The sequence below is a fragment of the Plectropomus leopardus genome, chromosome 18 (assembly GCF_008729295.1).
Source record: "Plectropomus leopardus isolate mb chromosome 18, YSFRI_Pleo_2.0, whole genome shotgun sequence".
NCBI lineage: Eukaryota > Metazoa > Chordata > Actinopteri > Perciformes > Serranidae > Plectropomus > Plectropomus leopardus.
Window position 1 is genome coordinate 16250456 of NC_056480.1, and position 16679 is coordinate 16267134.

The 16679-nt window shown below is 39.3% G+C and overlaps 1 protein-coding gene across 1 annotated transcript in view; it reads left to right on the forward strand.

Annotated features, from left to right (window-relative positions):
• The first annotated feature begins 251 nt into the window (after positions 1-251).
• The window catches only part of LOC121958172 (calcium-binding mitochondrial carrier protein Aralar2), a 62791-nt gene continuing 46363 nt past the window's right edge, over positions 252-16679 (forward strand). Inside the window, exons 1-5 of the mRNA XM_042507043.1 lie at positions 252-327; positions 2614-2667; positions 2833-2975; positions 9503-9618; positions 14363-14502. Of these exons, the coding sequence (XP_042362977.1) occupies positions 316-327; positions 2614-2667; positions 2833-2975; positions 9503-9618; positions 14363-14502 (465 nt within the window). The 5' untranslated portion in view covers positions 252-315. The remainder of the gene's footprint in view (positions 328-2613; positions 2668-2832; positions 2976-9502; positions 9619-14362; positions 14503-16679) is intronic.

Genomic DNA, 16679 nt, shown 5'->3' on the forward strand with positions numbered 1-16679 from the left:
ATTACCAAATGGTTGAGTATGATAGGGAGTTTTTCCCTATATACTCTGGGGTGCCAGGTTGGCTGTAAGTTGAGTATCACTGTTTAAATACATTGTCATTGAATAGGTCCCGTTTAATACAAGACACAGGTACAGGATCAATGAATGGATCTGACATGCTCAAGCCACTGACCAGTTGACCTCACGTGCACCAGCACCACGTGTGCAGCTGATCCTCTCTCATCCCCCTTTCACTGCACCGGTGCGTGATCTCCATGGAAACGTCGTCACGCAGGAGGAAGTGAACGGGACGAGTTGACAGTGAGCTTCCTTAGCATGGCAACAAAGGTAAGCTGAGTTTTCAACTTCACTTTCTCCTCTTTCCCGGAGCTGTCGCCTTGTCGGTGATGGTGCTCGGTCCCGGGAGAGTCTCCTCCGCAGCTCTCTGCCTGTGAGGATGTCTGGCCGGAGGGCTCGTTAAATGCCGGTTAGCCTGCTAAGAGGATGTGCTCGAGGTTACCACTGGGCAAACAGCAATGACATTGAGGCTTTACTGTAGCCGGTTAACCAGTTAATGCACAGTTTGCTTACGGTTACTAAGTTAAAATGACCGAACTGTCATTTTAACATTGATAAGTGATGACACTGTTACACACCGCTCCTTTCAGGCCCTGTCCCGAGTTTACCGGTGTGTCTGTGCTAAAAAGCCGGTTGTTATCACAGGTAACCTTCACTAGCATGGTGCTACATGTGTTATAAACCGTCTGCAGGTCCACAAGTTACTAAAGCTTTTGAGGAGACGTTTTAACATGTCATTGTTTGTACACAACCAGTAGCCTATGTTTCAGAAAGTGGTTTAATTTACATTGGCATGTGACACTTCACCAACTTTAATCTGGATTTGACCTTTTTCACAGCAGACATTTTGACATGTCATAGCAGGAAAAGCACAGGTGAAACTGATAACATATAAGCTATTACAGTGAGCTAGCATGCAAAAAAACCGAACAAATAAAAAATAAACAGACCTCTCCTAAATGGAATGTAACTATCATTAATGTTATTAGACATACCTGTGCTTTTCCTAATATCAGTGACGGACAAAGTACACAACTCTATTGCTTGAGTTAAAGTATATATACTTCTGGCCAAATATTTCTCCAGTACAAGTGAAAGCTGCTGAGTCAAATATTACTTGAGTAATTAAAGTATTGGAGTAATAAGTAAAAAATACTTCTAATTACTCTAAAACAACCCACTGGATGCACTGACTTGCTTGGAGAACCTGTAGAATTAAAAATGTGTTGTGTATGCAGTAAACCCTATCGAAATGGCCATTAAAACACAAACTGACAAAAGGACCACCTTTGTCATTATAATTTTTTAAAATTTAGCAGCTTCCGCCTTACCCTCATACAGTGTTCTGACACAGCTCTGGCAGTATGTGTGTGAACTGTAAAATGATAGAAATCATTCTTCAGTTTTTTATTATCTGGATCTCACTTTGATCATTTTTATAGCAGAAAATTGTATCTAGTGGAATGAAAAAGCAATTGTGTTTATTATTATGGTTTGCTACCAAAAGATTCATTTTTATTTGATTATTGATCATTTAGATCATTTAATAAAATCATTGTTTGCCACCCATGTAGCAATACAATATCGACACACAAATATATTGCAATACTATGCTGTATCAACCCCCCCCCCACCACCCCTAATATTTACCTAAAATTAAGTTTGTGATCAGACATTCAGAAATCAAGGTTCACTTAGCTTTTCATTTTTTTCAGTGCACCTCCCCTTCCACAAAGGGATACAGTCAAAAGCCCTATAAAAGTTAGTATATAAACCTTGAGTTTAGAGTACTGCATCCGTGTGGTGTCGGAATAATTGGAATAAATAGTTTCTGCCTTGGAAAATAGACATGAACGCACCTTCATGTTGGAACAAAATCTTGGAAAATCAGCAAAAAATTTGGCCCGAGTTGCTGGGTTGATGGCCTATATGTAGAAACATGGCAGAGGAAAGCTCAATGCATGGTAATAAACTTTTATTGTTTCACATACTGCATGTCAGTTTTTTGTAACATGCAGTCTTTAATATGGTGTGAGGTTGTTACCATTATTTGCTGTCCAAGTAGAGCACCTACATTAGTTAGAAAAGGTTTTTATGAGTATAAAATAATATTTTAGTACTTTCAGGTAATTACTCTGGAATATCAAAATTTAAAGTGTTATCAACATGTTTTTTAAATGCTTGCAGCAATAAAATACAGCACACCTTCCTTGAATGGTCTGTGTTTTTTTCCATATTATGACGTAAAGCTCATTAACACAGCAAAGTCAGAAGAATGACTTCTCAACCTGGAAAATGGGATCATCCAAGGAGCATGTGAATGCGGCAGTAATCTAAGATGTGTGTTCCCAAAGTTAAGAACAAGTCTCCAAGATCAAAATTATGTTTAATTTGCCAGTTCCTTTTATTTCTCTTTGCTTGAGAATTACTAGATACGTCCACATCTTCAGAGTATTCAAATAAAACAATCTGAACCGCTGTTGTACAGCGTTCTTTAAACAATGCACGATGCAAAGTGGGCCATTGTGTTAACAGAACTTCACTATTTTCTTGCAGGCAGTTCTGCCTAGGAGGGCCGACCCCACTGAGTTGAAAGGCATTTTTGAAAAGGTAGGATTTTACCTATGTAATTTTTGTTTCCTCTTTTGTGTTTGTCTCTTGGAAAAGAAGCTTTTCACCCATCATTCGATTTATGTTTGTTTGTTTTTTTAAATCAAATTCTAAAGCTCAGCATGTGTCCTGCCTTGTGTCTGTGTCTTTTTCTTCTCTTTACAGTATGCCAGCGTCAAGAAGAATGATGAGTGCTACATGTCGCCGCAGGACTTTGTGGACCGTTTCCTCCATGCCCACACGGACATCCGGCTGTCGGACGAGGCCATAGAGCTGCTGGCTGGAGTGGTGGATCAGAAGAAAGATGGGTTAGTGATCTGATGTTTCACACAAATTAAGACGCTGGTAATTAAAAACAGAATTTATTAGATAATCCTTGCACCTTGGATGGTATAATTATGGAATATCTGCTATTATGAATGGAATGATGTGACATAATGTCATTGATGAAGGTCAAAAATAGCCATAGATTTTGAAAAAATAAAATGATAAAAAAATATATATATAGTATATATATATAGCATCAACAGCAGAGTGTCTCATGGGGATTGTACGATTAGAAAATATCTTTGGCTGAAGTTGCTCATCTGACTGTGAAATTGCTGTGCTGAGTTTCATTTTAAGCCACAAATTTATCTCCTCTCATTAATATCAAGCCAACTGCTAAATAGTAAGCTTATGACAGACTCTTATCAAAGCTATCAGTGCATGTATTATTTATCCCTTTGATCCTGTGTGACTATGCTTCTAGTGTTATTTTGCATTTTATAAACAAACCTATGACTGAATCCTTTGGTGTAAAAAAAAAGAAAGAAAAATCACAGGAAGGATGCTCGTACTTGAATTATATAGCAAAGAGACATCAAACCACCAAAGGCCCCTTTCAGGTGTTTCCGTCTTTGTAGATACACCCCCAATTTCACACTTACTCCTCCCCCCATCCCCATCACCCCTGTTTTTTTTTTACATTAATATGTATGTATTTAATGATACATAATGATGGGTAATAAAATGTTAGGGTAAGTCAAAAAAGATAAAAAAAAGCCCACATTGCCATGGTAACCACCTGGGCTTCTACAAACAGCAAAGTGCACATGGCTGCGTAGTTTCATGTTATTACATCTGCTTTAAGGTGTGTGTATGTGTGTGTGTGTGCGAGCAGAGGATGGGGAGATGGAGTAGTGGGGGTTTTGGAATTGGAAAAAAGAGAGAGCAACGCACCCACACATGCACGCACCCACACACACGTAAAAAACACACACACACGCACTGTAATTGCCTGTGCTATTCAGGAGCACTCCGTTGCATTGTGCGGCTTTGGAGCAGGATAAATGGTGGCCGTGGCATCAGGGTAAATCTATTAGGAACCCATGGCCCAGGCTTTGTATCTAAACCTCATTTTGGTTTTGTGGAGGGGAATGGAAATGATATGGGGGCAAAACAGGGGGAAAAAATTCTGTTTAGACCTAGGTTTAGATGATTCTTTTTTTTTTTTACAGTTGACATTGTAAAGGCCTTATGATGCTCATACTTTGCGATGTGTTATTTTCCTCCTGAACTTTGATAGATAAATGATTCGACGAGACAAAGAGTCTGGATGATTATTCTGCAAACCTGCATCTCACGAACACAAAACAGATGGATGTAAAAAGTAGAGACGCGGCAACATCAGCAGCACTGTCAGTGGTAGCTGGGAACACAAATGCATTGTTTTTCGAGCGCTCATCCGTGCAAACCTTATGAAGGGAACAAGACAAAACAAACCACTTTAGTGTCTGTATTTTCATCTAGCGCGCCCGATCTCATGCAAATATGGTTGTGAACAATAAGTTTCGGTTGATACATGAGCATAGTATATGCCTGCCGCTGTTTTTCCCAGATAGGACTCCATTTCAGCAAGATGAGTTGGGGGTAATAGATTTAGCAGGGGGTCGGATGGCAGACAGCATGCTCGCTTACTTTGCTGTTGGAGCGAATCTGTGTGAGAGAAATTTGACTTAGATGCCAGTGTGTTTGAGTGTATGTGTGGGGATGTAAACAGTGAAAATGCATTTGTCTGCCTCCCCGTGACTGCGTAAATCAGGGGATATAGTGACAGTTGTAACAATCTGTTATGTGGAAATCACTTTTCTCCCTCTTATTCGCTCTCAGTGAGACAGAGAGACGGATAGAAAGACATAGGAGAGAGAGGAAGAGAAACTTTGGAGGGTGTAGATGTCTCAATTTCCAGGAATCAAATGTTTTTTATATGTGTGTGTGCACTTACATACAGAGCTTCGGGATGGTTTAAAGATTTTTTCTCTTTCACTCGACTTATTTATGTCTGCTCTTTTTTCCTCCTCCACTCTCATCACTTGCTTTACACTCTCTAACATACCATAATGCACTCTGAGCCACCTCCATTTCGTTTTGACTCCCTACCTTTCTGCTTCTCTATTCCTTCTTCCCTTGGATATTTTGATAGAAGCATCTGTTCAAGTGTGAAGGAAAAGAAAAACCACACTCCCCCCCATAGACTCTTGGAGGTTTAGGAAAAAAAGGAAAAAAAAACTTTGTTAAGGGAGCGTGCTGGGAAAATAGCAGACTGCCAGCTGCTGTGGGTATTCTGGACTTGTACTGGTGGGTGTCCACTCTTAGAAACCGAACAGATACTGGCAGCTAGCTCTAATCTGGGTGTGTGTCTGTGTGTGTTTGGGGTGTGTCTCTGTGTGTGTGTCCTCATGCAAGCACGCTCTAGGTGGGTGGAAGGCTGTCAGTAACAATGCCAAGATGCCAGGGACAGGGGATTATTGAAGCCCCTCTAGGCCCCTCTCTCCCACTACTATCAACGAAGGAGAGCTGTCTTTCTATCAGCCAAGCCTAACCAACACCATGCATTTATGTTACTTGTAAACAATGTTTCCAAGCCTAGTTTTCGGTTCAGAGGAGTGTATTTGGATGCCTGCTGAGAGGAGACAGAGTTAAAAGCCGGGTGGCGAAGATAAGATAAAAACAAACAAAAATATATGGAATATACGGTGGGGTTTTTATGCCAGTCGGACGTTGCGAAGACAGTTTAAATTGCGTTGTATTGGCATCCTAACAAAAACATCATTCAGCTGTCATCCGCAGAAGCACATGCTAGAATCAAGTCTTTGTTTATGTCTTGTGTGTTACTTCTCCCGTCTGATACATGCCACGGATATGTCTGCGCCTGTTTTAAAGATTTACTAAAATCTTGCGGAGTAAAGTAAGCACACAGGACGCTGAAGAGATGCCATACTGCAGTATCACATTAGCCCTGTCTCCGAAGTTCATCCCAGGCTGCGTACATGGATTGGGCAGCCCTGGACACATGCCACAGCAGTTGATGGTTGGGAGATGTTGTTGGTTGATTTGATTATTGAGTGTCTCGTTGGGGTTGGGTCCGCATAACAAAAACGACGGCTTCCCCCCTCTCATGGTAATCATTTTGCAGCCGTCATGGCGCTGCTAATCAACCATCATAAGCTTCATCCCCGGCTACAGAGCTGTGCGTAAATGCTTACGAGTACGTGGAATGTTTCTCGTGTGTGTTATGGAGATGCCCCCTGGATCTTGTCTGGACTCCCCGGTCTAAACCAAAGTCCAATCCCTTCATGATCAGCAGCCCTCTCGGTTACAGTAATATGCTGATTATCCGCGTCTGGGAAAACACAGACGGGACGACCAGTGTGCATGTAAATTGATGCGTGTGAAAAAGAAGAAATCTGACTTTTTTTTCCCCCTTGGTTCTGTCTGGGAACACTAGTGCTCTCTGAGTCTTTGTGCTGCAGCCTGAACCTGCTTAAACTCCCTCATTAACCGCTCTGAGGTATAATTTCAGAGTGTACTATACATCTGTCACAAAAGAATGATCATTATCGGAGAGTTTGGTAATATTCCAGCAGCGTGAGCAGCAATGGTATTGGTTTTGTTTTAGCAGTGGATTCACGGTCGCAGCAGTGTGCTTTTGTGCCCCCTTCCACCTACCTGCCATCAGCAGGGCCCCGCTCTTAAGAACTACCTGCTTAGTTAATAAAACAATTAGACTTGCCTTTGAAACAACGACAGCTGATTTCATTTGCCACGGAGGAGAACTGTATGCTCACTTTTATTCCCTCTCCATATTTCTCTGTTGCTCTCTCTCCACCACACCTATCTATTATTTTCTGGAAGTATCTTTGATACCAGTATGTATTTCTGAGTTTTTATTGAAACCAAGTGTTGATCCAAGTCCTTTGTATTGACTGTTTTGGACTTTATGTGGGTTTTTATCATGGGCGGTTGAAGGGAAGAATAACATCTTCAAAATACATTCAAAATGCCAGTAATCTAAACATGATTTTAAACCTTTATCAGGTGTCTCTCGCACCAATTTTCAGTCCCTCCAGGATTTCGCAGGCTGTTTTTGTGATTGTTTCTGCTTGAAATGCCTAATTTCACCGCAGTTTGGAAAAAAAATGTTACATTTTTAGAATTTTTTTGCAATAAAATTTCAAGGGCAAGTGAAAATTGCAAAAATAGTTGCAATGTGAATTTGAGAATTAGGGAGGGATGGACCACACGGGGCAGCAACAGCCAATTGCTGCCGATCATCTTTTGCTGTTGTTTGACTCAACTGAAGGACCGTCCCTGGTAGCTGCTCTCCTCCTGCTCTGTCCTGGTTAGCACAAGCTAACACAACAATAGCAGCTATCATCCGACAAAGAGCTGTTAAATAGTCCCCACAGTCTTGCACTGACACCTAAACTGCTTGATTCTGTCATTAAACCCATTAATAAACACTGGGTCAATATGCTGGGCACAGCTCTACAATGAAAGAGATTTTGCTAGTTTTAAATGGTCAGATTTGCGTCAAAGTTGCATGATTAGGCAAAATTGCAAGGTCGCACAGAATTCCTTGAAATTGGCTCAATATGTGTTAATTGTTGTGATCGCAACATCCTGGAGAGACTGAATTTTATGTTTCTCTTTTTCTGGTATTATTGTGATTGTGGCTTTCTGATGACCTATTTTTTTGGCATTGAATCTTCAGTGATAAATCAAAGCTTTGAGGGGTGCTGGCGGTTAAATGAGAGATGAGGACATCAGTTAATGCATCTAAAATAAGTTGATAGTTAGCCACTTTGTTAGCATGCAGGTTGTAGCAACATTATCAATAATAGCTAGAAACAAAGAATGCTTTACAAGGTGGCTTAGCTGTTACAGTTTTCAGGTAAGTTTTTTGTGGGTTTTTGACAAACCAGTTTCATGTGGTAAATCTTGACTTCTGGGGGTCATATTTGCAAATTTCGAAACTATTCTATTCTCTACTTTTCTATTTTTCGACATCTTGCTAGTGTATATGTTAACATGGTATATGTGGACAAACTGTCCCAGTTTCACCAGTGCTGACTACTGATGACTTAAATAATGACAAAAATAATGGTGATGCATAAGGAATCATCTTGGATAACTATTTGGGACTTTAATATATAGAAAATGTGAAGTGGAATAATGATTTTGATGTTGATTACCATGGCAGTGATCAAAGCTTCAAAGCTTTTTGGGTCCTAATTTTGATAAACAAAAACTGTTGTCAGTTCACAACTCCTTTTCAGTCTGTTTCATCTATACAATGTTTGTTCAGCATATAAAGATGCATATCAGCACCCACATGCAAACCAGAAACACTCAGAGTCCAAACAAACACGTCTAAATTTCATCAGTACCATAATTAATTAAAAATGTAATCATTGCACCCCTCTTCTTCTCCCTACTCCCCCCTTGGAAATTGAAATAGGTTTAATAGATGGATGCTCACTGGCTCATTAGCACTGACCCCTCCTGTAATTATCAGAGCCATTTGTGAAATTCATAATGGACTTGTAGCAACTGTAAACCAGGGCCCAAATAAAGGCGAGACTGTGTGGTCCAGTTCCCCACAGCAGGACTCTCCCACGGGGGCTCTCAGCGGGTTCACACAATAGCGATGTTTATATTTATTCTTTTCTTGTTAATGATGTATGTGGGCATTTTGTGTCACTACAGAAAGAAGAGAAATAAAATAGTATTCATCAAAACACTGACAAACTTGGAAAGAGAGGCAGTGGTATAATTATAAAATTCATCTGTTGTGTTTACTTCCAACTCATAACATGTGTTTCTTGTGTTGATGCAGATGAATTTGTTCCCTGTTTAAATTCATTTTTCACCTTGGCCTCTCTTGACTTTAACTCTAAACTGCATATTGTATTATGTTTATACTGAATGGAATTATATTTCTTCAACTGGCTCCCAACTCCCTCCTCGCCTGTCTACTTGTTTAAAATGGCACACTAAAATATAAAACTTCATATTTAATCATTTTCTTTCTGTTGGTATAAAGTTGGCTCTCAGTATACCAGCTGCCAACTCAGACTGGGAGCACACACTGAGCCTTTTAAATTGTTTTATTTTCTTGCTGTCATACTCGATGAGTTTATGACATTACATATGGAATAACAGACTACTGGATAAAAGGCCTCTTGAATTGCTCATGGCACAGATTGATAGGTTGTCTAAGTGTGCTGGTTTGCCACTGTGTGGCAATAATTACAGTGGAGTTTGTAGTTTAATGCAGTGTTAAAATAGCTTGTTTTTTAATTGAATATTCCATTGTATGAACTCAGGTTAAGTCTTTATTATGCATTATATGACTAAACGAATATCAAAGACTGTGTCTCACATGTGTAGCTGATTAAGTATTTATACAGGGAGCTTGAAACTTGAACACCACATTAATAAATCAACTCAAATGACAGCATTTAACAGTCTTTCACAGTCCTGCCTTTCTTTCTTCTCTTTCCTCTCTCAGGTTGATCTCCTTTCAGGAGTTTGTAGCATTTGAGTCGGTGCTGTGTGCCCCGGACTCCCTCTTCCTGGTTGCCTTCCTGCTGTTTGATAAAACAGGCAATGGAATGACCACTTTTGGTGAGTGACTCTGCCGCTGATTTAAACAGAATAATGGGCTATGAATATGATGTGATTTGCTGGATTCTCTACCAATCAACCTTTGGTCTGCGGAGTGTGATTTGTTGACCGAGAGAATCGAACTGCAATATTTTTCCTGAATTTGTGTATACAGAGATGTTGGGGTGGGGTGGGGGGTCACCATAGGAGAAGGGGGGGGTTATATAATACGCAGCTATGTGATTACCAAATATGCTCATTAATTTTCTAATGATTTAAGTGTAAACTCAAAGCATGGAATATATACTTGTATACTGCCATACAAAAAAACACTAAAATTTGATGACAAAAAAAAAGAATAACGCCGTCGTCAAGTTTGCAGAGAGAGCGTCTAACTCCACTTCTAGTATTTATACAGTGGGTGCTGTTATGTGCTTTAAGAAATTATGTACTAATCTTTGAAAAGTACAAATCCCAGAAACTCATAATTGCTTATGTCACATAAAGACATTTCTTGCTCATTTTCCTATATTGGTATTATGGCATTCATTACATTTTTTTCCCTCCCTTTTTTGCTCATATGTACCATTATTATTATATAACTTAAAATGAATGTCCAGGTTTCAACACTGCCTTTGTTTGCATTTGACAATTTTATACAATTTTATGAATACTTATTCAGCCTATCCCGTCAAAGCACTAAGCACGCTGCCCTAAATGCACCACTGAAGAAGTTTTCATACAAACTCTGTTTATTTATCTGAGGGTCTGACCTCTGCTCATCTATTCTGCTATAAACAAAAATACTGTACGTGGCACTGTATCTTGTCTGTGGAGAAGATAAAGGTTAGGTTTGGAGGTGGAGAGTGCTGGTTGCAACTAAGGGATGGAGATGAAGGTGGAGGAGGGGGTGGGTAGCTCTATGTGTGTGTGTATGCGCATGATTGGCACCATTACTCTGATGCCTGGAAGCTCAGAGGTGAAAAGGGAAGACATTTGTACTCATTGCTTATTTCACATTTGCCTAATTGATTTAAACAAGTCTAATGCCAGCCTTCTGTAGGTGTGCGAGGCGTTAGCACATTAGGGCTTGATTTGAAATGCAGCGCACACATCCCGCTCGCAAACAGGGAAGAGTAAGTGAATTTCATTTTAATTGTTGCTGTCGACAGGGTGCAAGATCATTGCGGGTGATTATATATGCACATATGTAAATTTTCATATTTAAAAGGATCAATTAGAGTGACGTTGTCTTGGTGGCAATTAAAAGGTCTGCTGTTTTTCTGCCTCTCCCAAAGGTTAATGAATATCCCAATGCCTGGGAGTTATGAGACTCACATACAAGTGGAAAATTGCATGAAAAACATACCACACATCATGCCATGCACAAACACTGACTACAGTGTCTGCCACTTGTGTCGGGCTACCATTTCACCAAAAGCAAATAACTTGTGACTGAGATTATAGACTTGTCAAAGTTGCTTTATTGTGATGCATTACAGAATTCTCTCTTTTTCTCCCTTGCCCCCTTTTCCGTCATTGCCGTTCATCAGATTAAAGCGCCTCACCAAGGCACAAAATAAAGAACTCCCTTCTTTATTACCTATTAAAAACATTAATAGCTGAAGCTTACATGGCATTAAAGGCGCGTTTGTTTTCCCATGCAATAAATGTCTGTACTTTGATTTCTTTTTCTTTCGTTTTTCTGTAAAGCCATTTTTATTTGATAATAACCTGAGTAATTTCTGTTAAGTACAGGCGGCATAGTGCTCTGAATTCCTAGCACTTAAAAAATAAATGCATAATTTGGTGGAATGTCAAGTTTATAAAAATTGCAATGTAACATGGCATATGAAATGCAGTTGTGCCTCAGCCAGAGAGACAAAAAAAAGAAAAACTAAAGAGGACTGAGTGTTGACAGGTCTATAAAAGCTGATAATATAAACGGCGGGCTCTGGAACGGCCTCTCCTTTAAAGAGTTAAAGACTGTATATTTATTGCCTCATTAAAGTGTAAAAAAACCAAAAAAAAAACAATGCACAAGCTGTCTTCCCTCAGAAGGTAAGGCTGAGTTGAAGTAAATATCACCTTTCTCTTTCTCTCCTTTTCCCCTCCCTGTCTGTCTTTATAAAAAAAAATAGTTTCTTTCCTTTCTCCACTCGTTCAGCGCGGCTTGTTTGGTAATAAGAAACAGGTCGCGCTATTGGTTTGTTTTTGTTTCTTTAGTAAGGCTGTAATTTAGGACTCATGTTCAGTGTCTCTCCACTCCGCTGGCTGCAGAGAGGCTTAGAGGGTTCAGGCAGAGGAACATAAGTGAGAAGAAAAGGCTTTCCTTCTGAATACAGAGCCTACACAGCTCAAACAAGCTCTGCCATGTGTCATTCAGAACTGATTTAGAGTTGAGGAACTTAAGTCTCAATCAGAGCAGAATCGTGATCTGGAGATTGACGTTGACATTTTGTCACAAACAGTCACAGACATTTTATTTTTTTGAAAATCAAATAATTACTAACGTTAACCGCAAGATGGAAAACACATGCTGTTTGTTAGGGCCTGACTCACAAGACGCTGCTCAGACAGATTTTGGGTCTTTATTAGAGCAAACTAAAAGAGGAAGAAGTATCTGATAATTGTTTGTTATGAAAACACGAACATACAGAAAGGAGAATATTGAGAGGATTTTAATTTAGGTGAATGCCTTATACATGGTTAATGTATAATCATTAACCTTAAAAGTGGGTAGCCTGTAAAAACCTAAACAGAACTGTTATTCTATAATTGAAAAGGATTTGAAGAAAAACTGTTGTTTTAGTGGCATTGCTCATTGATTATAGTTTGCAAACATCAACACAGAAAGTGAGTGATTTAATAAGTACTTTTACTCAAGAACTGCACTTGAGTATAATTTTAAGGTAGTTGTGGACAAATCATTTCATTTTATGTGACTTATATAATATAGTTGATATGCTCCATCTTGACTAGCTGCAACTGCAAGTAAAAAATATATAACAATCACATGGGCCGTTTGTTTCTATAACAAATATGTGTACTTTTTATACTTTTAATTACATTTGGTGATAATACTTCTGTATTGTTATTCAGGGGCGGATCAGGGAGGTGGCTGCTGAGGGCTCCAGCCCACAATGTTTTCTCAAAGCCACGGACCTTTGCCCGTCAGATGTTTCCCCTATATGCACCGCTGCACTTTAAGCAGCTAGAGTTGAGGATAAACTTGGATTATAAATCAAGTTGTCCTTGTCACTACTTAAAAACCTCTTCAACTATTTGGATACATTTTGTATGTAGGTAACTTGTATTTGTGTTTGACTTGTTAACACTCACCATTTGTTTTTACAATTAATGTTAGAATCACATCATTGATTGACACACTAGATGTCAAATGTTACATCTGCCCCCATGTGCAGGAGTGATTGTAACACCATGTGAGTTCAGGGAAGCATTTTTTTTTAAATTTCATTTGACATATATTACAACATACAAATTTGTATCTAAAGCCCTGCTAATGTCAGCAGTTGCACTAAATATCTTTTGGTGGTGCACAAAAAACACAGAAATATAAAATGTACAAACCTCTGTACTGCTGCTGGAAAAACAAGACCTAGGGCAACACTGTATTTCGTAAAGAAATTAATTCATACCTTTACTTAAGACTTAAAAAATTAACTGAGGGAGACCCTCTTTTTCAGTAATACCCAGCAAGAACAAAGATATTAAAAACTATCAATAAGCAAACAAATAACCAATATGATAACTAGTTAAAATAGAAATACAATTTTACAAAACAACATATAATAATAGCAATGTATAACAGCTAAATTAAAAATGCAGGATAATTAAAACGTTACGTTGTAGATATATAATTAAAGCCTTTAACTCAATTAAAACAAGACTCTGAAAATAAAATAAGGCATTTCAACAGTCGTATTGGTGGCGAGTCCAAGTTTATGGTCTTTTGCAGATTACTCCATTTATAAGGTAAACTGTAAAAAACAATTTAAAAAAACAAACCCTGATACAATTAGTTATAATGTATTAAATTTGGCCCAACATTCAATCAAGAGTAATGAAGACTACATTTAATTGGCATTATTGGGGATCCTTGATTTGCAAATAGAACAGCCCAGATTATTATGGCATGGATTCAGTTCAATGGACTGCATTTGTCAGTTAAAACATTGATTCAATCAGTATAACAAAAATAGATTTTAAGATTAACAATGCTGGTTTCCTACCCTACCAGTGGAATATAACTTAAAAATAGAAACATAATACAATTTTCAGGAGGCAAGAGTAAAAGTTGACGGATGCAGGCTCTATGGGATGGTTTTTCCTTAGCAATTATGTTTTTTTTTCAAACAATGTGCAGATTTTTAGGCATTTTATTATCTCAAAAGGCTCGAATAATAGTGCATATACCTGCCATACACAGGAAAAATATTGCCCTGGAATAGCATGACCCCAGACCCCCCTGGGTGTGAGCTGAGCCCCGAGTGTTTATGATATCTGGCTCTGCCCTTATGCTTACTTTGAATTCAAGATTTTTACTTATAATTGAGTATTTCTAGAATTATATTTACTTTTACTCAAGTGAAAGATCTGATTATTCTTCCTCTAACTCTGGTGCACTGCTGTAAGGAGTTGTCGCATCTTGTTATTAGGCTGTCAAATGCAACTTTTCATCATCTAACCATCACCATTGGTTGTTGTTACAGCAGCATTTTGTCTCTTTTTGTCTCTTCCGCAGAGGATGTGAAGAAGGTTTTCAGTCAGACCACCATCCACCAGCACATCCCCTTTAACTGGGACTGTGAGTTTATTCGGCTGCACTTTGGCACGGAGAGGGACAAGCAGCTCAGCTACGGAGAGTTTACCCAGTTTCTCCTGGTAGGTTTCATGTTAATCACCTGCTCTCCTCATCTTTCGCATGCCATTTTTTCCCCAACTCTTTGTTTTTCCTCTTTCCCTCTCAGCGTTTCTGTCTTTGGCCCTTTTTGTTCTTTTGGACGAACTGTCTTTTTTTTTTTCCAGTGACCATCAGTGATAGTCTATTAATCTGTATAAATTGATTTATATGCCTGTACACATTGCCTTATCATCACATATTCTTTACAGGCTGTTAATTCAATCCTGTCATCTCACCGTATCGTTAGATACATATCTAAGCTTGGCCAGGTGAATGTGTGCACATGCAGACACACACAGGTTTTCTCGATCCCTCTCAAACACAGTCCTCCATATTGACCAGATTAGTCATTAATGAAACACTGAGGTTTTATATTTGGGACATTTTTTGGCATTTGTTTTCTATAAGCTGACGTAAACCTAGCATTGCTCCCCTCCACCTACTCCGAAGCAGGTAGAGACGCAATTCTACCTCCATAAATAGTATAGCTGGAATATTCCTAGTGTATTTGTGGTGTGTGAGCCATTTTCCAATATGATGTCTAGACTTAAATCAGGCCTAAGCAGGGGGAGGGGTGGTGGTGGTGGGGATAGGAGAGAGGGCCTGAGCTGTGCCAAGTTTGCATCCACACTCACCATGTATCTGAATGAGCTTTTTATATTACACTTAACGTAGACCAGATGGCTTACACACAGTGGGCAGCAGCACATGGATATTGGGACATTGTTATATGGGCGTGTGTTCTTGTGCGTGCACATGTGAACATACAGTATGTATGTAAGTGTCTGTAAATACGTGCGGTTCTGTGTATGTGTCTGTGTTTATCTTATACTTATCTGCTTTACCATATGTGCGAGCAGTGGCATGCAAGCATCTGTGTTTATGTCAGTGTTTGTGTATTTGTGTGTGCTTGTTTTTGCTCATGTGTATGTGTATGCATGCGTACAAGTCTGTGGCGCTGTGGCCAGTAGACGCTGTACTTTGCATTGACAGCATGCCCAGTCCTCTCCCAGTCAGTCACTCAGTGATTTCCAGCTCCTCGCAGTAGCGAGCCGCCAGCAGCCGAGTTGCACTCATTGCTCAATATCAAATGCTCAATATGAATTCCTGCTTGTGCTCTCTGTATTTAATCATTTCTGGTAGCTTTTGTTTCATGCCTTTATAAATGGTAGAAGAATGTGAATGTTATGTTATTATTGGGATATGTAAAAGAGAATTAATTTTGTGTTTTTCATCTTTTATTACTTGATTTATTGGTCTTCTAATACTCAAAAAAAATGTAAAACAATGTGATAAATCTTTGAAGGTCTTAAGTTATTTTAAATCATGTCACATTAATATACAGTTGTGATGGTGTATTGCTTACTTCAATTACAGTTCTTATAAGTACAGGTCAGGTATTGCCAGTTTATTCTTTACAGTGTGTTATCAGCAACTCCAGTGATTGACGACAGGGCAATTAGAAAGGTACATCAACATTTCCTGAATTAGAATTTAAACCTGTGCAATTACTACATACTTCGCGATTGCACTACTACCCAACTCTGTAATGATACTTTTGATAACAGGCAAAGCATTCGCAAATGCCAGCCAGAAAAAAAGCACTATGTGCAGCTATAAAAGTTTTCAGAGAGTAGACACACCAACACACACACACACACACACACACACACACACACACACACACACACACACACACACACACACACACAAACCATATTATGAATATTTGTCAGTTATTTTTATAATACCCCACCACCCACCCCCCCAAGAAGAATGTTCCCATCCTTTATTTCCTCCCCTTCCTGCCGTACATGCATGTGTTTATTGTGTTTTTCTGCCATTGTAACCACGCCACTGCCAGATGCTCACAAGATGGGATTATCGGGGAAAACGTTTGCGCCGCATATTTCTCACAAGGGCTCTCTCTGGCCAATTACTGTCTTGATGGAAGCCAGAGATTCTCACCAATTACATGCATTTTTCCCGTCTCACGCGTGGACGCCGGCCAAGGCTCAGCTCGCACTGTCAGCGTGGTGTTGTCTCTGGCAATGGTATTACCGATGTCCAGAGAAGTGGCACATAGTAGCCCGTATTATAAATCCTGGCAAGTAAAGGGCTTGAATTACATGGAGGGGACACCACATGTCCCACTTCT